Source organism: Drosophila pseudoobscura, chromosome 5, assembly GCF_009870125.1.
Source record: "Drosophila pseudoobscura strain MV-25-SWS-2005 chromosome 5, UCI_Dpse_MV25, whole genome shotgun sequence".
Taxonomy (NCBI): domain Eukaryota; kingdom Metazoa; phylum Arthropoda; class Insecta; order Diptera; family Drosophilidae; genus Drosophila; species Drosophila pseudoobscura.
This window is the reverse complement of record NC_046682.1, coordinates 1,053,198-1,080,545: the sequence shown is the minus strand read 5'-3', so window position 1 is coordinate 1,080,545 and position 27,348 is coordinate 1,053,198. Positions and strand designations below refer to the sequence as shown.

The 27,348-nt window shown below is 35.5% G+C and overlaps 3 protein-coding genes and 1 long non-coding RNA gene across 18 annotated transcripts; 2 read left to right on the top strand and 2 right to left on the bottom strand.

The window, feature by feature from the left end:
• Positions 1-689: 689 nt before the first annotated feature.
• On the top strand, positions 690-7,900 carry NfI (Nuclear factor I). Of its 6 annotated transcripts, XM_033381166.1 has the most exons (11): positions 690-840; positions 1,431-1,532; positions 1,616-1,683; positions 1,783-1,926; positions 3,595-3,750; positions 3,815-4,412; positions 4,471-4,653; positions 4,714-5,010; positions 5,079-5,881; positions 5,988-6,186; positions 6,271-7,900. In XM_033381166.1, exons 4-11 carry the CDS (start codon positions 1,846-1,848, stop codon positions 6,327-6,329), a joined length of 2,376 nt encoding a protein of 791 aa, XP_033237057.1. In that variant the 5' UTR covers positions 690-840; positions 1,431-1,532; positions 1,616-1,683; positions 1,783-1,845; the 3' UTR covers positions 6,330-7,900. The 6 variants fall into 6 exon arrangements, with proteins under 6 accessions (XP_033237057.1, XP_033237061.1, XP_033237056.1 ...); XM_033381167.1 differs by lacking the exon at positions 690-840 and having other exon boundaries at positions 1,783-1,843; XM_033381170.1 differs by lacking the exons at positions 1,431-1,532; positions 1,616-1,683 and having other exon boundaries at positions 1,783-1,843.
• RhoGAP102A (Rho GTPase activating protein at 102A) lies at positions 7,079-18,840 on the bottom strand. Of its 5 annotated transcripts, XM_033381161.1 has the most exons (14): positions 18,352-18,425; positions 17,814-17,826; positions 15,608-17,746; positions 14,901-15,058; positions 13,737-13,881; positions 13,481-13,579; positions 13,177-13,340; positions 12,556-12,834; positions 12,344-12,494; positions 11,980-12,265; positions 11,786-11,920; positions 8,580-8,675; positions 8,326-8,525; positions 7,079-8,272 (listed from the first exon to the last, which is right to left on the bottom strand). In XM_033381161.1, the coding sequence occupies exons 3-14, from the start codon at positions 17,583-17,585 to the stop codon at positions 8,055-8,057; spliced, it is 3,909 nt and encodes a 1,302-aa protein (XP_033237052.1). In that variant the 5' UTR covers positions 17,586-17,746; positions 17,814-17,826; positions 18,352-18,425; the 3' UTR covers positions 7,079-8,054. The 5 variants fall into 5 exon arrangements, with proteins under 5 accessions (XP_033237052.1, XP_033237051.1, XP_033237055.1 ...); XM_033381160.1 differs by lacking the exon at positions 18,352-18,425 and having other exon boundaries at positions 17,814-17,924; XM_033381164.1 differs by lacking the exons at positions 15,608-17,746; positions 17,814-17,826; positions 18,352-18,425 and adding an exon at positions 18,726-18,840.
• On the top strand, positions 18,207-19,306 carry LOC117184334 (uncharacterized). 2 transcript variants are annotated; one of them, XR_004469616.1, is made up of 2 exons: positions 18,207-18,289; positions 18,806-19,306. It is a non-coding gene; the product is annotated as an uncharacterized lncRNA (long non-coding RNA). The 2 variants fall into 2 exon arrangements; XR_004469615.1 differs by lacking the exon at positions 18,207-18,289 and adding an exon at positions 18,582-18,741.
• dpr7 (defective proboscis extension response 7) lies at positions 19,195-23,507 on the bottom strand. 5 transcript variants are annotated; one of them, XM_015189000.2, is made up of 9 exons: positions 23,430-23,507; positions 22,726-22,907; positions 22,527-22,642; positions 21,293-21,503; positions 20,843-20,896; positions 20,683-20,785; positions 20,440-20,627; positions 20,184-20,362; positions 19,195-19,276 (listed from the first exon to the last, which is right to left on the bottom strand). In XM_015189000.2, exons 2-8 carry the CDS (start codon positions 22,856-22,858, stop codon positions 20,226-20,228), a joined length of 942 nt encoding a protein of 313 aa, XP_015044486.1. In that variant the 5' UTR covers positions 22,859-22,907; positions 23,430-23,507; the 3' UTR covers positions 19,195-19,276; positions 20,184-20,225. The 5 variants fall into 5 exon arrangements, with proteins under 5 accessions (XP_015044486.1, XP_002135677.2, XP_015044489.2 ...); XM_002135641.3 differs by lacking the exon at positions 23,430-23,507 and adding an exon at positions 23,310-23,410; XM_015189003.2 differs by lacking the exon at positions 23,430-23,507 and adding an exon at positions 23,114-23,406.
• Between the last annotated feature and the right edge of the window lie 3,841 nt (positions 23,508-27,348).

The window sequence follows — 27,348 nt, the reverse complement described above, 5'->3', positions numbered from 1 at the left end:
CTTTTTGACAGGTGCGGATCGATCTATGTCCATATGTACATATGTTTAATCTTATTCATTCTTTATGTCCCGTGCTTATGAAAAAAATAAATTCTAGTGTTTTTTAATAAGAATTCGGTTAGTTAGAACTATAATTAATTCGAATTAAGAATTACAATTAAATTAGTAACTTTTCTCGTCTATTTTCATGAAGATTCAATCAAGAGTCGCATCCTAAGCCGTAAAGTAAATGTAATAGCAAATAACAAGTAACTAACCAACATCTCCCATTTTATGCATGGTATTTATTGGTATGGGTATGGTGTGGTGTGTAATCATTACATTACTTTAAAATCAGTATCAAATTGATACCAAAAATATCAATGTTTTACCCGAAATTTGGTTGTAAATTATTAAAAAAATGATTACAAATCACATAATAGAATTTTAGTTCAAAATTTTATTTAATAAGATGGTTATCTCTCATGACATTTCGACATTTCGATTTTAAAATATTTGCAATTTTATGTAAAATCGAATGGTATAGAGACACGGTTCATTACTAATCGTATGCATGGCACAGAGGATGGTATGGCCATTTCTTACAATTCGCAGTTCTTTTGTGGCATTTTTTGTGGCACAGGCGCACTACGAATTACAATGAGCTCTCTCGGATGCCTCGTTCTTGCGCTCCAAGTTCTCTCAGGCATTGGAGAATCCATTTTTAGAACGATTCCGTTTGTTTTCTAAGTAGGAGGTACTAGGCCCTCCCAAAACCCATTTCTTTGTTTGTTAGTTGAATACGAGAACAGAGTCCACGCAGTTACCCACTGGATTGTCAATTTTAAATTTAGTCTGAAGGTACATGCTTTGCATAACGAAACTCCTCTGACATGTTTCGGTTGTGTTGAAGAATTCGAAACACTTAAATACATACATATGTACATATGTATGTGTCTATAGTAAATACATACATATGTGTATGTGTATATTTATCATGTGTCATGTGTATGGTACGTCTGGTGCATTCGGTGAATTACAAACATATGTAAATATATTATTGCTTTCCGTAATAAAAATAAAGAACAATATCCCTGTTAGCCATACACGAACATATAATGTGCTTGGTAACATGTGTTGTTAAAAATTTACTTATTTATATGTGTGTGTGAATATATTCCTATATTTATATACATATGTATATGGGTTTGGTGATTGTGTAATGTAGAATAGCCTCACAGGATTGTGTAATCTTTTGCAGGAAACATAAACTTAACGCAAATTCGCTATTATCCAGACAATGATGATATGTTGTGTTACCTATCATATAAGTATCTAAAATTTACACAAATTATTAACCAGTGTATAAAAAACTTATTGTATTCGTAAAATACGTATATATTTATGTATATAAATATATGTATTTACATATTCATAAATTATCTATGTAGCCGCGTCCGTCATTTGAAAGATATCTGGCAGAATCTGAGCACTGAATATTTGTACATATTTAGTTCAACTGGAGTACCAAATCTTAATGATGCCAATCGGCTGTAAGACAAGTATTTGTGAAAAAATCCAATTTTTTTTAAAGTACTTTAAGTACGTACATACATACATATATGTTTGTTCACAGCTCATCCTAATTTGATTAAATCGGATACCACCACCATTGGAATAGATTGGAATATTGGATCTTCAATGGTATCTAAAGCTTTGAGAACCATAAGCTAGCATTCATTTTAATTTCTTGTGATTTATGTACAATTTTCAATTGAGAATTTCGTATAATTTATATTATAGGTACATATGGTCAATGGATTCCAAACAATAGACAAATTCGATGTACAAAAGACTGCTTAAGGTATGTTCATACCAGATACTTTAAGAAGCTGTATGATCGAGACGGACGTTTCTTCTTATTTGCAAACATCGTCGACAGGACAGGTAAAATTTTAAACACATTTTTCATAAATATTAGTCTGCGGTAGATATTATTTTTGGGTAAATGGCGAGGGTGAAGGAAAGTGTAATTGTCGGGATGAGCATATAACGAATTGGCGAATAATTGAGCATTAACCAAATACATAAATATACGTATATATGTAACTATCATTTTGATAAAATATTGGTTTCAATAATCAAACTTTACTAATTTTATCGTCAGGTATGAAAATTACTCTGGATGCTTAGGAAAAGAAATGCGCAAACCATATTCCCATCAAATATTAAACAAATTTAAATGTAATTAAAGTCTTAATAATACTTGGTATTCCAATTTATATCTTGATGTCTCTGTGTTAAATATCTGTATGTATACCATTATTTAAATTTAAATAAACACTGCACACATCAATTGCATCTTGTCATCTATCTGTCGTTACTATTCTGTGTACGTATGTACATTCAACTAAAAGTTATATTTACATATATATATACACATATTTATACATTACATATGTATGTACAATGCATATTTATACATATATGTATGTATGGATATGTATTTAACAACATAAATGTTATTAATGACAATGATCCACTTTCAACTCATTCCACTTTTTTGGTGACATAGTTTTCACACGTTTGTTAAATTTCAGACAATTAATTTTTCTTAATTAGTGTTGTATACCCTTGCAGGTGTATTAAGATTATACCGCGGTAAATGTTAGCGATGAATAAAATGCAACAATAACGGTATGGTCCGACACGAGTCGACATATGTATACTTCTGTCCATCTGTCTGTTTCTGTGCATACTAAGTGCTTCTGCGTGCAGAATATGTACATATGTAGGTAGATACAATCGGATCAGAGCATTATATGATATATGTAAGCAGCTGCCATGCCACAATGGATCGAAGCCTACTCTATAGTCTAACCAAACTTCAGAACCTACTTTGGTTTATAATTGCAGCAAATCGGCCAAATTATAATTGCTGACAAGCCTTTGAGAAAAAACTGTTTGCTATTGAAGGGACTACAAACATACACGATCAATCTGCAAGAGTATACAAATCTTCGGTTTCCGAAGCTTTTCTTTATTATTTAAAGAGGAATTAGCTTTTTGTGCGCTTCAAAGGTAATTTAAATAAATATTTTATTTTCGAGTCATTTCTGGTTAGTAATGGCATCTCATCCGCATCTTATCCCCCTGAAAGAAATATTTACTTTTATTTCTTGGGGATGCTTGAGAAAATAACGTTTGCTGTTCACCACGTACATTTCTATAATATCCTTTAATACTATGTAATATGTACAATTGTATGTATACACGTAAAATATTATAAATGTTCTTTGATTGCGCTCCTAGTAAATTGTAATGATTACTATTATATAATCCAAAACAATGTTCCGTTTTTTGTTTCATTGACAAATTTATTCTTTTTAGGAGTATAACATAAACCTTTCGTTTGTACGTTATTCCAGTTGGTTTACCATTTACCCGTGTATCTACGCCTCTATATGTCTCTGTGTGTTTTTTTCTTAAGTCTAGTTTAGTTTCTGTTTTACAATCAAAACGAATTTATTAGATGCACTTGTAAAGCCTTTAATAAGCAAAAATATATGAAATAAATAATCATACTGAAATCGTTTATTTTTGTTTTAAATTTAGGATGAATTTCACCCCTTTATTGAGGCGCTTTTACCGTACGTCAAATCATTTTCATACTCTTGGTTTAACTTACAAGCCGCCAAACGAAAATATTATAAAAAACACGAAAAACGAATGTCTTTAGAAGAGGAAAGACATTGTAAGGACGAACTACAGGTACAAAAAACAAAATGTTAAAATGTTAAAATCTTACCTAAATGTTCTTCCGTATTATTTCTAGAATGAGAAAACGGAGGTCAAACAAAAATGGGCTTCCCGCCTTCTTGGGAAACTTAGAAAAGATATAACACAAGAAAGTCGGGAGGATTTTGTGCAATCAATAATAGGCAAACGTAAATCTATTTGTGTTCTATCAAATCCTGATCAAAAAGGCAAAATGCGACGCATAGACTGTTTACGACAAGCTGATAAAGTATGGCGACTTGACTTGGTCATGGTCATTCTTTTTAAAGCAATTCCCCTAGAAAGCACAGACGGAGAGCGGTTAGAAAAAAACCCAGAATGCTTGCATCCAGGACTTTGTGTCAATCCGTATCACATCAATGTCTCTGTCAGAGAGTTGGATTTGTATTTGGCTAACTTTATAAATACTCACAATTCGGTCAATCCAGCATTGTCAACAGCACAAGCAGTGGATTCAAGGTCTTCAAGCTTGACATTATACACACGCAATAATAATCCTTTGGAGAGAAAAGAAGATGGCGTTGATATAAAAAATGAAGGCGTGAGACACAATCCTTATAATGGAGTTGTTTGTAATGATATTATTTTAGCGACTGGAGTATTCTCATCGCAGGAACTCTGGACATTGTCGAAAGGTATTTTTATAAAATAAAACTAATTAATGCTGAGGCGATTCTAAAATGTATTTTCCAGATTCAATATTGGATGAAGCCAGTGACAATAACCTACACTCAAGCCTTATTAAGAGGGAAAACGTGGGGGCTATCTATGATTGCAACACATATCAAATGAATTCCGAATCTTCAATGCCTGGCTCCCAGAGTTTAGTCCAAGCTGCGGCAATTGTAGCGAATCCAATTCCTGGGGGTTATAGTAGTTAGTAAACTCTAAAAAAAAGCTAAAAATATTCCAAACCTTAACATTTACTTTATTTAGTTGACTTTGTAGATCAGAGGACTATGCATTTATCACAAAGTCCGTTACTAAACACAGAAGCGACCAATGGCGGGTCTACTGATGCCGGTAAAGTCGATCAAAGCAACTCGCCTCCGATTGTTTCTCGGCCGAGTCCTGCAGCTGAAAACTGCACCAGTAGCTTTTCCGTAATCCTTCGAGCAACAGAAAGTAATATCTCAAATGGAGAGTCAACAGCCAATTCGGACTCAGCCACCCCTTTACACCGCTACACGTCGCTTAACAGTAGACCAACACCTCAATTTCGCTCTCCAGAAGGTATACTTAGTACACAATAGCTAAATCTTTTTATTCATTTTATTTTACAAATTTTTAAATCTATATAGGTATTTCCCACCCGAATTGCTCCTCACTGCATTCGACTTCTATTAGCCCGGTTAATACGCTGTATTACCCGCAGCATAGCAACATAAGGCCTTCTACAATAGTTGACGAAGACCAATGTCACCGTGCTGTTGCTGACAAATATTCTACGGAATCCCATGACATTTCTGACTTTGTCACATACGTTTGTCAAGATGCTGGTCACTCAACAACAATATCAACAGGAACTATTGATCATGCGTTTCAACATGCACATCCACATACGCACGTTTCTCATAGCCATCCCCCCCATTTTCAAATTCACCAGCAACTGAGGAATTCGAAATTGGCTACTTCGCCATCGACTCATTATCATAGCACAATGCTACCGCCGATGTTGCCACCGATGGCACGACCAGTAGCAATTATACGAACTAGTGGAGACTTGGCAATGGTTCACTCACCTCCTTCACCCCCGGTTTCGACAAACCATTCTCCGAATGTTACTAATAATACCCTTTGCGTCACAAAAAATGGTTTGGAGCCAGAAAATAGTAGAAATACAAATAATATAGAGGGCAACAACAGTCCAATTAATACAGATACAAGTTCACATAGCGTTAACTGCACTACTCTTGTGACATCTACTTCACCCCAACCTCAACCCCAGGCACCGTTATCAACAAGTCCACACGCCTATCTTGAAAATGGACGATGTAAACTTTCACCAGTAGCTTCCAACTCTTTAAGTCGTATTACCACGCAAATGTATCCATCATCCAATGGAAGGGAATATTTTAACCACTTTCATTCGCAATCAACATCGGTAAGTATTTATTTATTTGTTTTATAAATTAACCAATGTATTTTAGTATATTTTGTGAATTCTTTTTAATTAATTTATGTGCGTGCGTGCGCATCACAATTTCCAGCTGCTGGGATACGCCGGTTCTATTTCCACAATGTCTGGTGTAATAAGTCCGACAAACTTGAGCCTATACTCTGCTCCAACTATGGCTGTAGCTCGTTCTAGTGCTAGGACTCGATGGAACGACGACGAGCTAAACTTAATTCCACACTCTGTATCTAGTACAAATATAGAAAATACACAAGTTATATTAATGGAAGATTGTAAGTAAACAATCAAAGATTTTCAAAAATACCAAGTTATACTTAAATGTTTATTTAATTTGTATTGTACATATGTATTTTCAGCTTCAAATCGTTATATCGATGAATACTCAGCTAACTCAAATCGTGACTATGTGTCATGATCTAACGCCAAAATCTCATAAATTGGACGCACACTCGTAAGGCTTGGGCATGCCAAAATATATATTTATTAAATACAAACATACAAAGACACACAAACAAAAAATAAATATTTAAACTAATCGATGAACCAAAAAATGAAATATTGATACGTCGATTTATCACTGGAGGAAGTGATAATATTTTGCCGGCAACCCAATTAACTAAGTAAAATTGTATTATTATTAACGGTGCTTCGATAATGAATAACTGAATACTGAAATTTAATCTTTTTACTGAGAGGTGTGCCTATGTTATTTGATTTTAATTTATCTTACGATCAGATATGACCCTATTTTTATTCAAAAATGTATATTGACTATCATTTTCGCTTCTTATTTTTATATTCTAAGAAACGATAACAATCGATATGTTATAAAGTTATATATTTGAAATTATTTTTCTTATCTCAGTCCTTTATGAAAAATACATCTTATGACAATATAAGATCTAGTGACAGCAACAATAACACGGTAATTTACAAATGTGTAATATCGTTAATTACATGACTAGTCAAAAATAAAATGTACAAAAGGTACATGGAAAAAAAAATAATTTCAATAGATGGTAGTGCATGTGCCCACTTATTTTCTTGTTAGTGCTAAACAAATTCTCTTTAATATGATTTAAATTTATGGTTACAGTGCCCACTGGCCCAAGAAAGCTGATGTACCCCTCCAGCTACCTAACAATCTTAACCAAAACTGTGGTTTAAATGTATGTACAATATGTATGCATGTAATATTCAATATATTTTCACTCAAAATGGTCTATTTGGGTGAAAGTCGATTGACAAAACAGAGCCTACTTAGTATTAAATAATAACGTCTCGTGGCTTACCAAACAGAAAAGCGTGCATGTGTTTATGTGAATTCACGAAAACATGTGTACATACATACATATATTCATACATACATATGTATGTACATTTACAATAGTCAGTCCTAGAAAGTAGACAATATATTATTAATGTAATAGCGAAAAATGGCGTAATGAAGGATTTTTACACAGATATATGTACATAGCTGCATATGTTACGTATAAATCGGAGATAGGCGAGGCGTAGCAAAGAATAACGGATAACATTTTTTATATGCCTTGTTATTGTGTACATTGTATTACCTCTTTTAAAAAAGTAATATTAATATTATTTTATTATTTATTCATATGCTTACATACATACACATGTATCTAAAATACTAAGAAAATATGAAACTGGAAAGACGTATACAAACTAATGGATTACATTTTAAAACTTTAGTACAATAATAGTTGTAAGTTGACGGCAAAGGGCATGTGAAAAAAACGAAACAATATTTATAGTACGTTTAATAATTGGCTGTGAATACTATCTTATGCTAAAGCTGTTTGTAATTTAGGATAAGAAGCAAGTGCTAATTATTACCACGTATTCGATATTATTATAATATATATACATGTATATACACATGTTTAATTCAAATAGACTGTACGCAAAAGAGACTTTTGCTAAGAGTTAAGAGTATATTTTGTTAAAATAAACAACATTCTTATATTTAGGATTATTACAATATATAACGGATAAAGTTATAGGCTATTATTTGCTGGAGTAATTTGTTCTGCGTTCATAGTCCAGATTACCCCGATTAGGGTTTATATCAAATTTTTTTATTTTTTTTTGATAATATTCATATATCTGAGCATTAAGTTTAGCTTTTTTTTCTAAAGCTGGATATCAACTGCTGCCGTTTGTATAGAGGTTTCTTTTTTTTTAATTCTATATCTTGGAGGCCATTGGATGGAAGATTGTTACATGTGACATTTTTTTCGAATTCTGCAGCCTTTGCACTCAATATTGCGCAACCAATATTCGATATGCTTGCTGGCAATCTGGGCTCTGATGCCCTGTTTCCAGCTAGTTCTTTATCTAAAAACACATAAATACAAATCATTGAATATTAAGTTTTAAATTACTTTTACCTCTAATGGACTTTTTGCATTGTAACAATGACTGCTCTGGTGACGATATTTGAAGACTTGCGGAAAATACTTTTAAAGATTCGCTCTTTTGAGCGTCGTTATAAGAAAGATTGTGATCATTTCGCATCTCTTCTTCATTAACAGGAATTTCCAATTTTCGTTTTTCAGATTCGTTATCACAATGACTAACAGAGCCATACCTGTAATCCATACCGATGATCATTGCATTGAAAAATAAATAAAATTATTTTTACCCTTTCGTTTGTCTCGGATACTCGAAAACCTCATCTGCAGAACTTGTTGCGTCGCTGTTTTGAACTACTGACGACTCATCTGAATGATTCAGATGCCTTTTGAAAAAGTATGAAAGACAAAGTTTAATTTAAATAATCCTTTAATTACACTATGCAACAGAACAACTATTAAAACATTGTCATCAAACCTTGGAAGACTCGGGTCTCCAAAAATGTATGCTGAGATAGTTTTATTTGTTATGGTTAAGTCTTTTTTATATTAAATAAATTCTGTTTTTAGTGGTAAGCATTTTGAATTTTAAATTGCCTGAGTGTGTTAAACCAAAGGCTATACAATACCAAGATGTTGCATGAGCGACCAAAAAGCTGTTCTATGGCGGGTCCTAACATTAGGACCCAAAAGGCACGAGGGAGCGCGCGGGGTTTCAATTCTCTTTTCGCCTGTACTTCGTCTCTACCGCGACCCCGCTGCCCATCGGTTTCGTCTGTTCGGCAATGCCTTTACCAGCAACGAAATAATTCTGGACTCTCGAGCCTCAGCACCGTCGAAGCTGTGGTCGCGGATCGCCGATGTCTTTGGAGCGGCACAGTGGGACCTTTGGCCGTCTCAGCTTGCTAAATTAGTTAGTGAATATGGGTTCAATAAATATTTGCACACTGAAAAAAATGTTAAACTTTGAGTGCTTATATCTCCTAAACTAAAACTATCTTGAAAATTCGATTGGAAAATTCTTTATTAGATGCGTACATTAAATTTATCTAAAGCACTCATACAATTTTTTTACTATTTCGTCTGAGTCCCCACTGTGCCGCGCCAAAGACATCAGCGATCACGCTGCCCTACGGTTTCGGCACACAGACGATTCATATTTTGTTTTTGTATTCTTTCTCTCGAGACACACCGACTCGACGCTGACGAAGCCGAGTAGCATTTCGAAGGCGAAGGTAGCGTAAAAGAGAAGAAAAAGCATTCTTTTTCAATTTTCGTTTGACGCTTCATGGTACGGGCGCGCGGGGCTATTACTTCAATTCTCTTTTACGCTATCTTCGCCTCCGAAATGCTACTCGGCTTCGTCAATGCCTCGGTCAGCGTCGAGTCGGTGTGTCTCGAGAGAAAGAATACAAAAACAAAATATGAATCGTCTGCGTGCCGAAACCGTAGGGCAGCGTGGTCGCTGATGTCTTTGGCGCGGCACAGTGGGGACTCAGGAGAAATAGTAAAAAAATTGTATGAGTGCTTTAGATAAATTTAATGTACGCATCTAATAGAGAATTTTCCAATCGAATTTTCAAATAGTTTTAGTTTAGAAGATATAAGCACTCAAAGTTTAACATTTTTTCAGTGTGCAAATATTTATTGAACTCATATTCACTAACTAATTTAGCAAGCTGAGACGGCCAAAGGTCCCTGTGCCGCTCCAAAGACATCGGCGATCCGCGACCACCGCCTCGACGGTGCTGAGGCTCGAGAGTCCAGAATTATTTCGTTGCTGGTAAAGGCATTGCCGAACAGACGAAACCGATGGGCAGCGGGGTCGCGGTAGAGACGAAGTACAGGCGAAAAGAGAATTGAAACCCCGCGCGCTCCCTCGTGCCTTTTGGGTCCTAATGTTAGGACCCGCCATAGAACAGCTTTTTGGTCGCTCATGCAACATCTTGGTATTTTATAGTCTTTGGTTAAACCTTTTCAAAAGAACTTTTCTATGCTAAAAACTAATTAATGCATTTATTAATCTGGCTAAGCTAAAGTTATAAGCTTACCCGTTGGGAAATATTAAGCTTTCAAAAGCAAAATCGTTAAGTAGTAAATATATATTTTTATACCCGATACTCAAAATGAGTATTGGTATATTAGATTTGTGGTGAAAATGGATGTGTGTAACGTCCAGAAGGAAGCGTTTCCGACCACATAAAGTATATATATCCATTATCAGCATCAATAACCGAGTTGATTTAGCCATGCCTGTTTGTCCGTCTGCCGGTCCGTCCGTCTGTCCGTCTCTATGAGCGCCTAGTGTTCAGAGACTATAAGAGCTAGAGCAACGACATTTTGTATCAAGACTTCTGGGATATGTCACTGTTACAACTATATTTCAAAACTTCGACCCGCCCACTTCCGTCCCCACAAAGTGCGAAAATCTGTGGCATCCAAAATTTCAAAGATACAAAAAAACCAAAAACGCAGAATCTTCTAGACTTCCAGAATTTAGACCAGATCGTATAATTATTATAGCCCGAGTGATGAAAATAATTTCATTCTTTCTCATTCTGTCTCTCGCTAACACACGCGTTTCATGGTCGGCTTTGCCTATTGCAAAAAGTGAGCGCCTAGATCTCAGAGACTATAAGAGCTAGAGCAACAAAATTTGGCATCCACACTCCTGTGATATCGAACCTGCACAAGTTTATTTACAAAGATCGCCCCTCCCCCTTCCGCCCCCGGAAAGGACGAAAATGTTTGGCGTCCACAGATCTCAGATATTGAAGATCCGAGAAAATTAAAAATGCACAAAATGACCAGATCTACCAGATTGCCGAATCTGGATCAGATCGGATCATTTTTATAGCCAAAAGGAACAAATCAATTTGCAGTGGCCACGCAGCGGCCGGCGACACGTTCAGACACGTTTTCTGTCTCTCCCGCACGCACTCTTTGTCGCTCATTGTAGCCATACTGACTATGTACATATGTACATACATACATATGTATCGGGTATAAATGTAGAGTTGCGGTCGCAGCAGCAACTCACAACGTTCCCCCTCGTTTTTAATTGTAATTCATCGGGATATATGTACGTACACATATGTCGGTACATATATACGATTACAGTATACATTGGGTGAAATCCGCACCTCTATATGAACAAAATTACAAGTTGGTTTAGAAGTTGGGCCAGCAACATACATAACTGTAAAATGCGATTTTCGGAAGTTCGGTCAAACGGCTGCGGCATAGCTGTACTAGTATATCGAGATTTGTATTCCTTTAACGACAATTAATCAACGCGCCCTTACTACTAAATTTGTAAACAACGGGCATGAAACCCCACCCTTTATTGCAAAGCCACACTGGGAGAGAAAGAAGATCAAATGGTTCCGCATAGCTATTAAATCCTTTCGATTATAAAGTTAAATACATAAATATATGTGCATATGTACATACATATGTATGTATCTGAGATCAGTATATTTATTCTTATTCTTACCATTGTGACCCATTTATTTTGGTTGAAATTAACTCGTACAGTCTGTCTGGACATGCATCTAACATATGTGAATAGATAACGTCAAGGAAGTCTGCTGATATTTTAAATATTTCTTCATAATGGTCAATCATAGTTCTAAAATATTTATATTCTGGTTAGGTGTAAATACTTATAAGTAGAAAATAATGGCTTACCTGACTACATTTATTGCGTCGTTCATATGATCCTGCTCCCTATCCCTTGCCGATGCTTGATCAGAACCACGTAAAATATTTGGAGCAAAAACTGTAGAGAGATTACTGCTATCCATTTTGTTGCCATTTATCTCAATATTTCCATCGCTGTCGCATATATCATCACTATGTGCCGCTACTTTTGCCAAAAACCGCAGTAAGACATACAGCGTATCTCTATGTGGAATAGGGAGCAGTTTTATTAAATGTGAAATGCCCTCCAGTTGCAAGCGGCGATTTCGAATCCCTAAAAAGTCAGTTTGTTATAAAACTCAAAATCTTATATATTATGTATGTATATGTACTGTGTATAAATGATATGTACTTTGGGTTTCTAAAAATGTTGTGTAGAGTCTACTGCACAGCAGAGGTTCTGGAAGATCGCGAAGGAATTCTTTGAGCAAGGTAGCAACATCATGCGGACATGTATCATGTGGAATTCTCATATGAGATTTTTTGTTAAATTCCTCTCGCAACTAGAACGAAAATATCATGGTTGTAAATCATAATACATTTGTAAAAGTTTTTTTAACATACTTGGTTAACACGTTTCCGAGAAGTACTGACACGAAAAATTCCAATTTTATTTAACCCATTATCTTCCAAATAGTCCATGCAATTTATGATAAATGTCGGTACGTTTAAATGCCGTGGAGTGTGTAAAGTTTTAACGAAATCGAATTCATTATGTTCTATATCGTAATGAGATAAGGTTGATGGTTTAGTTAAATTAGTCAAAGAATCACGAAAGCGTTCTGACGTCTCGATATATCCACACTCCATAGACTTAGTCGGCAAACTTTCACATGACCGAACCTGGCAAATAGAAAAATACATGAAAGATAAATTGGTGCCGCAAGGGTTCATTTTGCTTACACTTGAAATATGCATTGAACAAGGCGTATTAAAAAAACGGTTTTAAGTTGTAACAAATATATAGAACGTAACGTGTCCGACCCGATCAGAATGAATAGACGACGTATGGTTCGATATACACAATTGATCGACTCCTTTTTTATGCAGATTAAAAATAAAGAAACTTAGTTTTTGGGGTCGGAGTTTCCTTCCTTCGTACGCTATGTTTATAAAATAAACTAATTCTAAAATGCACTACAAGTGTACAACAAGTGAAAGATAAGTAAAACCATTCATATTTACACTTTCATTCAGCTTGATAATACTTCCAGTGCTATTACCACTTGCTTGAAACACAGACATCAATGACTGCTTCGATCGAGTTCGCGCCCCAACGACATCGCTCCGTTTAGTGTCCCTTGAAATGCAGCATTCTAAAGAGGTCCCAAATAATATTTCCTGGCCGTCTTTATAATCAAATTATTCAAATGTAAAAAATTATATGTGAGTTTGTGAAGTTTATTTGGGTAAATGTGTTGATAATTATATTGTACATGCAAAAACCATACTAAAAAAATTTACGAGTTGTCCAAAATAAAAATCTTACTGTGTTCATATTTTCTTCCAATATCAAAAAAACTTGTTGTTAGTGACTTCTTCTTCGGTATAATTCGTCGCTTGTGTGATTTTCTTTCCAAATCTAAATCTGTTTGAATTTAAAAGATAAATATTTATAATTATTACTTTCGCTATTATTATAAAATCCACATTTATTAACTAACTTAAGTTACTTTCAATGATCCATGCTTTGAAGATATAATACAATTTATTAAATTAATGTTATTTTTAATCTTCCTATTTACCTAGATTATTTCCAATATTCAGTTCCTTTATTTTTTCCAAAGCCAAATGCTGTAGAAAGTCTGATTCCGTTTTCGATAAATTCATAAGTACAGTTTCCACAATATGAAACTTTTCATTGTTTTCTGAGATCCATAAACAACTCTCCTGCGAACAGTTTTTTAAAGTAGAATAATTTTATTTATTATTTTACACCATGCAACCGCTTTGAAAATGTGTGTATAATGCAATATTGGTTTTTTACGGGTTTTATGGTTGGTTTAGGGCTTTGCTTTTTTTGTTGTCATATCTGGAATGTTTTAAATATAGTTTTCAAGATCTTTGCAAGTTTGGAAAACTGTTGACAGCAACACAGCTGTTAAATGTCGCTCAAAACATTACAGCTTAACCTTTCCCGATTAAAAATATTAGCCGGTACATTTGACAAAACTTTAACTTTAAAAAATGAGGAAAAGTATAAGTAAATTTTTTTATAATTATTCTGTACTCGTCGCGACAATATTTGGAGTCTAACTAGAGAATATGATTTTAATCACAAAGGAAGACAGCTAAGAATCTTGAACCGTTGTTAAAATTTCATCTTGTAACGTAACAACTAAATAATGAAGTACTATATTTAATTAATTCTAAATTGACTGTCAATTTCTCAAAGTTTCACTCAGACATTAACATCGAATCGTCATGTATAGCTACATAATTTGATTACATCCTGTTAATACAATAGTATGTTTATATGATCAAACAACGTAATAAAATTGTATTTAAAAATGTACTGTGTCTTTAAAGTTTAATTAAATCGGCTTTATAGTCAAGGGATTAACGGGCCTATACAAAAAATCTAGGAAATTAAGAATATAATTGAATTCTAATTTTTCTGAGCTTTAAAAAATAAAATTAAAAACAAAAATTCCCACAAAAATTTCGCCAAAAAATCATTAATTGCAACTAATCCGAACAGGAGACTAAAGCTTTAAAGATTCAAAGCGTATTCGAACAGATAATTAAATCATTCAAGATATGCCAAAAAAAAAGTTTGAAACCCAGATAGCCTTTAAAAAAGTAAAAAATTAGTAATTTTTAAAACCTGAATCATAAAATATTTTGAATCATTATACATTTTTTGAGTTGAAATTTGTATGTATAGGGAATTAATTTAAATTTCTTACCGATGGAAACCATTTTTGATAAGCTGTGGATAGGTCTTGATGTAAATGAGGTCTATTTTGGCTTTTGGAACGACTTCTCAGAATTTTTTTAGTTACAAATTGCCCAACATTAGACAACGACTTGGACTTTTGCATATTGCTTGTTGCATTTCTTAGATCTGAAATTTTAGCAAAGATTATTTACATACAATCGCCTTTCACTAATTTAATAAAACGAGGAAACGCTTAGCTGATATTTCGATTATAAAATACCTGTTAATCTCATTTATTTACTTATACCTTTATAACAAGGTATACACTTTTAGAATCAGAATCAAGTGAATGGCATTTCGTTCATGGAGAAAGAGAGAGATAGTGATAAATAGATATTCAACGAACGATGTTGTATGGAAACAGCTACAAAATTGGGCATTACGTGAAATGCGGACCAAATTAATTTGTCCCCTTTGGGAACAGCTATACCAAAAAGAGTAAAAAAGAAAGCATGCACAACACATCTGCTACGACACCATTTCCGGAGTTTACGTACATAAAATTACGTACGATTATAAAATATATTGTAATACATATACATATGTATACTACTAAAGAGGATAAATATTGTATACATAGTTTGCCAGAAGTTTCTAACGAACAGATAAGAAGCATTCCCGAACCCTTTTTCGTTTGTTTTCGCAATTAAACCATTAATTTATATAAATACTTACTTAGATTTGTATGATTCAAATTTCCATGTTTGTCGTTTAGGGTGATTAAATTTGTGGTGCTACCGGGATTGCTGTGTCCGTGCCAAATATTCGAGAGAAATTGAGAGCTTGAAGTCAGCAAGCCGGTAGAAGTTTTAATAGTTCTTTCCAGTCTTGAATGACTATTCATGTTGCATGTCGAATATGTTGTGCGTGCCTTAATTGGGTTGCTAGCAGTCTGGAAATTTTCTTCTATATTTTGTTTCTGAGTTTTGTCCCACTCTAGTTTTTTTCTAACCCGTTCATCCTGCGCCTCCTTCCATTCCATGTGGGCGTTTTGCAAGGTTCTGAAACACTCGTTTCCACGAACATACTCTAACGCAATAAGAGGCCAAGCGTCTAATGTTTGAATAGCTTTATTTAAACCTTCATCCATTCCAGGAGGATTTATTTCACCCTTTGCTTTAATGTTTCTTAAATTTCTATCGTAGTTAATTGACTTAAATCGACTTGCGTCTGCACCGTTTACGGTTTTTTTTCTTGCCATCCTTAAGTACCGCTTGATTGTGTTACTTACAGATTGTGAAACATCTTCGTTGTCAATAGAGCTTTTTCTCCGCTCTGAATGCGTAACAGGTTTTTCTAAGTCTTCATCCAGGGAATATGGTGCAGAACTATCTTTGCCCTGCTGCAAAGTTTGCTCAAATTCTTCTGCCAGGCGTTTTAGTTCGCTAAGCTGTATAAAACTTGTTTGTGTTCCGCATGTATTGAAGCTTCTTTCAATCCTCTCACATTTAGTTTTGCTTTTTAGCGACCAAAGATCAGTTGCTTCCGGAGCGATGCGGGCATCCAAGCTAAGTTCTTCTGGGGCCACACGCAGAATTTTTCTGAATTCACAATTTTCTAGGCTTGTCGAGTTCTGGTATATCATCTTATCGATCCTATGATAGTCATTTATATTATTCACTCCACTGGAAAAGCTTTTGTCCGAGCTGTTTTGGTAGCTATTCAATTTTAATAAACTTGAAAGTGAAGAAGCACGACCAATATTATGTTTTGGTGGTTCTGTGGAATGTAGCATTCGATGAAGTTGCTGTTTTTTTAGTGAGTTGTATATTTTTCTCAAAAGTACTTTATCTTCAAGAATATCTTGTCGTATATTATCTAATTTTAATTGTACTCCTCCTAGCTCAGCCAGGTGGGTTTCGGATAATAATTTTAAACGAGACAAGAGCTCCGTTTGAATTGACTTTTCACAAAAATTGGTCTTTAAAATATTTTCATTTGAATTTGTACACGTATTACCAATAGGCCGCTGGGAACTTGGTGATGAAGTTTGATCGGGTCTAACCGTTTTGGTTCCCAGCAAGGTTGTTGTTTTGTACGCATCCCGTATTTTCAGATATGACTGCAATAGTTCAATAGTCTGATCGGCATTAATATGCTGATCTGTTAGCTCCGCTCCACAGCGACTACTACTTGCATGACGAGAAATTAGTTTGAACCGCCTCTTAGAATTGTTGATTGCCCCTGGATATGAGGTCTTTCGACGCCATAAAATGAAGCGGGGCTCGGAGGCGCACACTCGTTGAAATTGTGCCTCAATTAAAGAAATATTATCTGATCCACTCTGTGCTCCATCCGGAATAAGCTTGCGTCCAGAATCAGTCATATATCGCCATGTCTTTCGAGTCAATAGCCAGCGTTCTCGTTTTTTTTCTTTGTCTTTAGTGCTGCACCGACGTCGTCTAGATCCAGGAGAAACTCTTCCCAAATTCTTACTGGCCAAATTACTTGGCCCACAATATACATCTGAAGATTTGATTTTATTTGATTTTATCAAGTCTTTTTCCGCTGTTAGACTAAGCTTGTCAATTGCATCATCCAAAGGGCCTGATCTCTTTTTGATCACCGCTACAGGACGGCGCAAGTGCTGGCCTGATTTCTTGTTTTCTTCCATATTAAAATTTTTAAGCGATTCTGATTCTGATACAGGCATCGGTAACTATGTGTACCTCACGTGTGTTTTTCACCGCGATTTCTCTATGGAGCTATAAAGGTATCCTCTTAATTATTTTACATGTCAAGCACCAATGTGATTGCGGGCGTGAAAAAGCCCCCTTTTATGTATGGGAACACAAATGTCCATATACATTCATCCTTATAAGAATTTATATATTGTATGAGCCATTTAAAAAACTGTGTTTTATGACATCGCAATACTCACAATCAGATGTAATCTGTTGCAGATTTGGTGAAAGATTTCATAATTATCGTCAGTTTATCCCCATGTTTGTGTAGAGATTATACGCGTGGTTATATATATTTTTTTTTAATATACATATGTATACATATTGAGGGAGAAAAGAATAATTTGTATATATGCGTATTTAAACACTTAAATGATGCCATTCAAAAGCTACGCGTACTCGTTCGTAATTACACTTGTAAAAGCATACGGATATTTATAAACTTGGATATTCTTATTTCATGGAATTATAAACACTCAGCATTTCACGATATCGCTATACGAATGTATATTACATAGATACAAGTATATAATATATGATTATGTATCAATGTGTATGAACATAAAAACAATAATATTCATACATATCGTATCAATATAATAAGCAAACATAATTCGCGATTCACAGCTTTCTATCAGATTTAAGGGTTTTTCGTGCCCGTTTCCAGTACGAGGTATTTCACACAATAAGTTTTTTAAAATGCTTTTGTAGATTACAATAAATGGAATAACCAACTAGTAAAACTGTTCAATATCAGAACTGGGCAGCGAGAATAACGTTGAATGCCTGAGAGCAAGTATAAAAAGAAAGAATACGGTTTCAAAAAAAAAAAAAAATAAAATAAAAAAATCTGATTTTTCTTGAGAAATTTTTGTTGAATGTATTTATATACACACTGTATACATTTAAAGTTCTCTCTTTCGAAAACATGCACATATGGGTACATATATACATACGCATGGAACACTTTTTATAAATATTTCAATACGAAACTTGTACATGCATACATATGTATCCGTATGCTCCTATGCATGTAGATTTGTATATATGTATGTATATTTATTAAATATATACCAGTACTAGTACAAGTATGTATGCAAATGGCATACCTGTTGTAGAGGGTTTGTGAGTATCTGCGGGTATTTTTCCTTATATTCCAACTATTCCTACAATGTTAATATTATTTCAGACTACATCGCTGTTGTCTATTGACTAAAAACGTTGTCTGACAAGTAATAAAGATGTCGATCAGTCACTATAGGGTCAGTCACAAACTAACGCAGAGAGGATACTCTTGTAAATATACTTATTACCTAATGAGTGAGATGTGTGATATGATAGAATTATCACTTCCAACCTGCACACATTTCCGTCAAAATTTTGTTTAAATATTTCGGGTCCCCACTTGTTGCTAGAGCTAGATTATAAATTTCAATAGAATACCTCTGTTGGGCTTTTTCGGCTTAGCTAAAACCAAGTGCCCTAAATTTTGTGAAAAACATTTTAATTTTCTTATTTGTGTACATATGCATGTATGCAAGTATTTATTAATAGTTTAATTACATATGACTATAGGAATTATTTTTATGTTGTATTTCTGTATTGAATAATTTTATAAACACGTTCTCTTACAATCGTTCCATTGGAATTGGCTTGTAATCTAGAATAAAAAAAGGAATTATTAACGTCATATCATCTTAATTTCAATTATTGCATGTGGGACTTTGGTTATTATTAAGTGTATTAATAAAGAAAGATAACATCGGCTTCCCGAAGTGTATGTACTCTCGAGGTTCGACGACCTCTTTCATTCTTTTTTCGATATGTTTTAGTCTGCGAGCATTCCCCTAACCGATGCAAAACTCCTGATCGTGACCAACCATTTACATTTCATGAATTTACTATACTGCGCTAGGTATATAGTGTTCCGATTTTGTGCAAATCTTACTGAGTTTCACAAATATGAACGTAATCATATATAATGCAGTTGTCCTAATTTGACTAAATATTTGTGACATATGCAAAATTAACATTATTATCTTATTAAAAGCACTAGGGTCTTGGCAACGACTTTATGATGCACATACATATGTATGTTTGTACATGAATGATAGAGTAATACAGATTGAGACCGCTAGAGCGATTCGATGTGTCAACCTTATCGAAAATATAAAAACATTCATATTTACATATAAGTACAAATATCGCAATATAAGATCTAAGTCTTCCTTACTCCAGTATAAAATATTTACACTGTGGTTTTGTACTATACAGTTTTTGAATACAAAAAAGATGTATATATTACAAATCCTCAAATCCTAAAAATGGTCATAAGTTCTACGCAATCAGGGTTACGACCTAAAATTTCTACATTCAATCATATAATCTGATTAAAATTGATCAAGAACATATGTTTTGTATTATATGTTTATGGGAATCGTCAGACACATATGTGCATATATGTATATTTTTCTATGCACATGCAAAAGTACAAGAATACATGTACAACATAATACTTGTATACCGTTATACTCTACGAATATCGAAGATTGTAAATGATAGTTTACCTTAAAGTTAAATATTTAGAGTATGGATAGTTGCTTAGTTAGTCATCTCTCCTTTCGGAACACATATTCTGCTAGAGTTGAAATATTTAACAAAAACTTTATTGATATGATGTTTATCATGGCGGTGTGAGCATTCATCCCGATGGCCGCACTTGTCTGCATTGCAGCCGGCTGTTCGCCTGTAAAAGTATTTAAAAGTTTAATTTTAGTCTAAGCTCGGTGATTATCGATTAAAATCATTATAATAAAACTCTACCGGTCAATACATGAACCCGCACCGATGCGGGTATGGCACCATTAGGAACGCAAGTATAGTTTCCGGAATCTCGTAATGAAGCTCTTGTCAGCATTAATCGACTAGTAGTTCCAATATCGGTTTTTTCCGTTTCCAAACTTATTCCACCTCGCAGCGAATCAAAATCGACTATTGAAGAGCCATGATACCTTAAGGTAGAGCGTAACATTGTTAATAAATAGTATACAGTCCAAACACCCTTACCATAAAACAGATGATGCATGCATATTTACTGAGCAGGCTAGAGCAATAGTGCTATCGCGTTTAACATGGATTTCCGTAGATCCTAATATTTTTGCACGGGCCGCTATTAAGAGAAATATAATTTTATAATTAAATGATTACCAAGCCTCTTACCTCTTACCTTTTGAATCATAATACCGTCGATCCGAATTTAGATCTCTAACTTCGCTCTCAGCTAAAATAAAAGAGAGTTGCGGAAATCAGAAAGAGTTCTTAAATAAATTTTCCTCTTATTGCTCCTATAAAATTCTAATTTCCAGAACCTGAGGATATTGCTTGATGGCAACACTACAAGGAACTCTTATTTAACTACAATAAACTACCCGGAACTCAGAGAATGCCGTTGCAGGTGTTTATCAAGTGCTACATACTCGTATATAACTTTTTCAAAAAGTTTCTTACGAGTACCGTAATTGAAATCACACCTCAAGTCGATATGCTGGGAGGAGTGTAAAGAATTGGAAAGTTCCTGAATTTTTTCCCATTCGATCGTATATCTTTAAATCCTCTTTTTTTACTGACGAGCAGACCCCTAGGAACAAGCGGTAATTTATGGAAAACGGTACCGTACCTGCAATATCCAGAATGATTGCTAAGTTTATTTTCGGCTCAGTATTAACTTGACACTCATAAATTCCGCTATCCCGTGGTTGGGCGTAGTCAATTTTTAAGTCCCAGTCCTCACTGCTGGGTGGGTGTATTACGGAAAATCGTTGATCGCCAGTATAGGTATAAATGTTAGTTGTTAAAATATGAAGGTCGCGCTTACGCATCCATGAAACCTGCAATAGTTTTGAAATTATTTATTTCAAGTGAGAATTTTAAATTTAAATAAATTTTTTTTTTGTAATACCTTAAATCAGAAACATTAATCTACAAATATATTTTTTCCAAGTTTCAAAGAGTGGAACAGTGCATTTTTACACATGTTACTCGAAGAGTATAGACTTAAATTAAATTTGTATTGAAAGTGGATGTGTATAACCAAAGACTATACAATACCAAGATGTTGCATGAGGAACAAATTTTTTTTCAATTTTCGTTTGACGCTTCATTGTACGGGCGCGCGGGGCTTCAATTCTCTTTTACGCTACCTTCGCCTCCGAAATGCTACTCGTTAATGCCTCGGTCAGTAGTAAAAAAATTGTATGAGTGCTTTAGATAAATTTAATGTACGCATCTAATAGAGAATTTTCCAATCGTTTTTTCAAATAGTTTTAGTTTAGAAGATATAAGCACTCAAAGTTTAACATTGTTTCAGTGTGCAAATATTTATTGAACTCATATTCACTAACTAATTTAGCAAGCTGTGACGGCCAAAGGTCCCACTGTGCCGCTCCAAAGACATCGGCGATCCGCGACCACCGCCTCGACGGTGCTGAGAGCTCGAGAGTCCAGAATTGCCGAACAGACGAAACCGATGGGCAGCGGGGTCGCGGTAGAGACGAAGTACAGGCGAAAAGAGAATTGAAACCCCGCGCGCTCCCTCGTGCCTTTTGGGTCCTAATGTTAGGACCCGCCATAGAACAGCTTTTTGGTCGCTCATGCAACATCTTGGTATTTTATAGTCTTTGGTATAACACCCAGAAGGAAGCGTTTCCGACCCCATAAAGTATATACATTCTTGACCAGCATAAAAAGACGTGCCGATATAACCAAGTCTTTCCGTCCGTTTGTCAGTCTTGTTTTATATATGATTTTTACGAGTATTAGGTGTTTTGCGGATTAATCAACTGCTTTGAGGAGAGCATAAAAACAAAACAAGATTGATTTGAAGTAATTTGTATTTGTGTGTAATTTCTTACAGTGCGATTTCCTTTGTTTTTGACACGACATCTTAAAACTGCAGTTTCATCAATGACAGCTGAGACATTTCTTGGGCTTATGTCATCGAAGAAAGGTCGATCCGAGCTTGCTAAATCTGAAATACGGTTTACACGTAAATATGTAGATGAAAACCTTAAGGAGTCTAAATGTGAACTCAATATAGTCTATATAGCTTACCATTTATGTTCAAAAATGAAGTTGCGCTTATATGTTGAACACATATATTAAAATTCAAAATCAACAAAATTATAGGTCTAATTTTGTTGAAGGAAAAATCCAAGCACGTTGATTTTACAAATGACGCCGCCATATCGGTCAATACAAGCGTCTTGAAATTGCAAGCTGGATAGTTAGCATGCCTGAAAATAAACGTAATATGCAACTTAAGTATCAAGAACTTTTTCAATCAAAGCGCGTACTTAAAAAACTAATTTTCACATCACATATGTACATATATATGTATGAATATTTATGTATCTGTACGGAACATATGTACCTACATATGTAGGTAAATATCTAACTGATATAAATGTAAAAGTTTCTCTACTGCGAAATGCATACATACATATGTGCATAAATAAATGTGTATACATTCATATCGGTTGATGATACGTAAGATTTTTTTATCTGACAACATTCAGATAAAAGTAGCATTCAACATATTGTATTTTATTGCTTAGCACTTCAATGTACTGTTTTTCTGAATTCTTATGATACGGACTGGTCACGGCCGAAACTGCCGAAATATCGTTTTGTTTTACTTAATTTTGATTTTGAGGTATTGTACTGAAAATTCGCTCTCATTTGATTTGTATCGGACAAGAATTTTTAGCTTTAAGTAGAGATTTTTCAACCCCAAAAAAAAATTTTCTATTAAATACTTGTGAGTGAGCTTTTGTCAGGACTCGGTGGGTCGGCCTTCTGCGCCCTTTTTACGAATATTCGCGCAGGCGGACTACAGTGGTACATCGTATAACAGTATAACAATGAAATTGGCAATAAAACTAGAATCCAGTATATTATTTTAAAAATTAAAATCATAAAGTTGCAGTCGGTTGTCACCTGATATTTTATTCTAAATTCAAAAGGTCCCCGAGAGTATTTTTGTTGTTGCTTAAGCAGCAACGAGTGAAGCGAGCATGGGGAAAGAATTTTCTATTATGTATGTAGTTCTGATGTTTCAACAGGCTCGCTGCTTACTCGAGATGCTCCGTGTAGTAAGATCCATATCATTAACCAAATCAGGATATTTGGATAAATAAATCTATGTATGTAATAGAAAAAAACGTTTTTCCAAAAATAATAAAAACTTCATGAAATTTTGACTTGCACTTTAACTAATTCAAAATGTACCCGTTTTTATACCCGATACTCAAAATGAGTATTGGGGTATATTAGATTTGTGGTGAAAGTGGATGTGTGTAACGTCCAGAAGGAATCGTTTCCGACCCCATAAAGTAAATATATTCTTGATCAGCATCAATAGCCGAGTCGATTGTGCCCTGTCTGTTTGTCTGTCTGTCCGTCTGTCCGTCCGTCCGTCTGTCCGTCCCCTTCAGCGCCTAGTGCTCAAAGACTATAAGAGCTAGAGCAACGATGTTTTGGATCCAGACTTCTGTGATGTCACTGCTACAAAAATATTTCAAAACTTCGCCCCGCCCACTTCCGCCCCCACAAAGAGCGAAAATCTGTGGCATCCACAAGTTCGACGATACGAGAAAACTAAAAACGCAGAATCGTAGAAGATGCCTATATCTTCTAGAGTGCAAAATCTGAACCAGATCGTATAATATTACAGCCAGAATCACGAAAACAATTTCACTCTTTCGCGCTCTGTCTCACTCTAACACACAGGTTTCATGGACGGTTTTGCCAATTGCAAAATATGAGTTCAAGGATCTCAGAAACCATAAGAGCTAGAGCAACCAAATTTGGTATCCACACTCCTGTGATATCGGACCTTGACCGTTTTGTGTCCAAATTTCGCCACAGCCCCATCCGCCCCCGCAAAGGACGAAAATCTGGGGCATCAACAAAGCTCAGAGACTATTAAGGCTAGAGTAACCAAATTTAGTATCCGCACTTCTGTTTGATCTCACTATAAAACGTATATCTCCGAATTTCGCCCAACCCCCTTCCGCCCCCACAAAGGACGAAAATCTGTTGCATCCACAATATTGCACATTCCAGAAAACTAAAAACGCAAAATCATAGATAACCACCATATCTATCAGATTGCTGAATCTGGATCAGATCAGATAATTTTTATAGCCAAAAGGAAAAAATCAATTTGCACTGGCTACGCAGCGCCCGACGTCACGCTCAGACTGATTTTCTGTCTCTCTCGCACGCACTCTTTGTCGTGTCGTTTAATATTCGCGGCGTCTGCCGGAGGAGAGCCATACTGACTTAGTATCGGGTATAGCTGTAGAGTTGCGGTGTCCGCAGCAACTCACAACGTTCCCCCTCGTTTCTTGATTAAAAATGTACTTAATTGTATGCGCATACTGCATTTTTCAGTTAATAACCATGTAACATAAGAATAATTTTTTGTTTTCTCTTGCGTTAGTTTCATTTACTAGTAACGTTATTCAATAAAAAAAAAGGTCTGGTGCATAGACTATATATGTAGGTATACAGAAAAATCGTTTTTTCAAACTATCTAATATTTGGAGTATTTTTCAATTACTTACAAAAAAAAGATTTTTTGTATGTTCGTTGACATAAATCTTAAAGCGCCAGCCGATTCCAGCTGCCTCTGCGGCATTTAGACCGATTTCCTCATTGCGTGACAAAAATATATGTATGGAGTTTGTCGGGTTTCCCAGACCGATTTGTAGTCGTCAATAGCCGGTGGTGCCGCCTAACATAATCATCATTATTGTTCACTAGTTCCACTGCCCACTGTACATAAACGGCAGCGGTAGTTCTTTCGTTTCACTGTCCCACCTTCTTCCTACCTGCAGTTACAGCATCTAAGCCATTCTCTCGCGTTCTATCTATCGTTTGTGCTCCACTCTAACGCTCTCCGTCTATTACCCTCTCTCGCCTTTTTCTAGGACTATCTGCATAGTGCCCTGGTAATTCGCCCCGTCAGCCCACAATAGTCTTGAGCTGATCGTCATAGCTATCCTATCAATCGTTTTATCGTTCTTGCTGTAGTTGTAGTTGCATTTTTGCTTTCGTCTACCAATAAATTGTACCTAATTACATCGAACCTGCTCGACTTGTATTTAAAACTTTAACAAAAAGCTTAATAGCTTAACAGAGTTCGTTTTAAAACTTATGTACATATGTACATATATATAAATTTCGCGAAAGGGAGAATCATAAAATCTGAAATAAAATGATTCAAGCAGCATTTAGTAGTGAACTTATGGATATCGAGGCTTATCTGCAAGGAATTTCTTTGGATAAACGAAATTACTACAAATTTTATTTCATAAAAACATTTTTGTTCCGAAGTTACAAGTTATTTCGCAAGCTGAAATTACCAAAGGCCCCACTGTGCAATGTAATAAAGGAAAAGTATGTGTTCCAAATCTTTGGTTTGTAATTGGATTATCTTCATAAATTCGCATATTTCTGAAAAAAAACTACATATACATATGCATGTATGTGAAATGTATGTCTTGTATTGTTCCTAAAGTATATTGTTCTTAAAATTGTGATGATTGAATCTTTCTGTGCGCTTCGAACTTCTGTCCAACTTTGAAATACCCTCTAGATCGCAAATTGTTTTTTGCCCACAAAAAATATTTGTTTTATTGCTTTCGTTTTAAATTGTAATGTTTGCTCTTTTTTTTGCCTATTATTTTTTACCCCTACCCCTCCCGTGAACGAGATACAAAGATCGGATAGTAGTTCGGTGGTGGAAAGAGATAGAGAGGGAGATATTCAAAGGACGGTGCGGTATGAAAATAGCTAAAATTTGTCATTAGTCATTATTCCACATAAGCACATACGGAGTGCAATAACATTAGAGCGTGACTATCGCTCAAGCTAGCTCTTTCTATATTTCCGCCATCACCGTTGTGACTTTTCTCCTGACAGCCACCCCAAGGGCAATGACAGCTGCTGGTGATACACATTCGGTAGCCGAATTTATCACCTCAGAGAGCCTGCAAAGTCATTAGCTATTCCGATCCCACCAGTAAAGAGGTGCCATCAGAGGTACCAGGCCTGTGGTGCCAAAAATAGTTTGGACATCTCTGAGATGTCGTGTAGAAAGGATGAGCCCAGGTGCTGTAGCCTTCTTCTGCTGAGAGCTGGGCAGGAGCAGAATAGATGTTCCACTGTCTCCTCCTCTTCCTCGTCTCTACAGCTGCGACAAAAATCGTTATGTGGGGCCCCCAGCCTGTTAGCGTGGGTGCCTATTAGCCAGTGTCCCGTGAGGGAACGTATGACTACGCTGCACCTTTTCCTGCTTAGCTTGAGGAGCTCGGAGGTGCGCTTCATGTCCATGGTCGGCCATATTTGCCGAGTTGTGCGACATCGTGGCACTATTTGCCACATATCGTTTGTTAGTCGCTTGTATTGCTCTTTTATAATGAGCTTACAGGTGGCCATTGGCATACAGATATCCTCCTTGTCTTGGAGAAGGGGGATTGTAGTGCCAGATCTGGCCAGCTCGTCCGCTATACAGTTGCCCTCGATGTCCCGGTGGCCCGGGACCCAAATCAGGCTAATAGCAAATTGCTGAGCCATCTCGTGCAGAGATTTGCGGCAGTCTGCCACGGTGGCCGAGTTCGAGGAAATCGCACTTAGCGATTTGATCGCAGCCTGGCTATCGCTATAAAT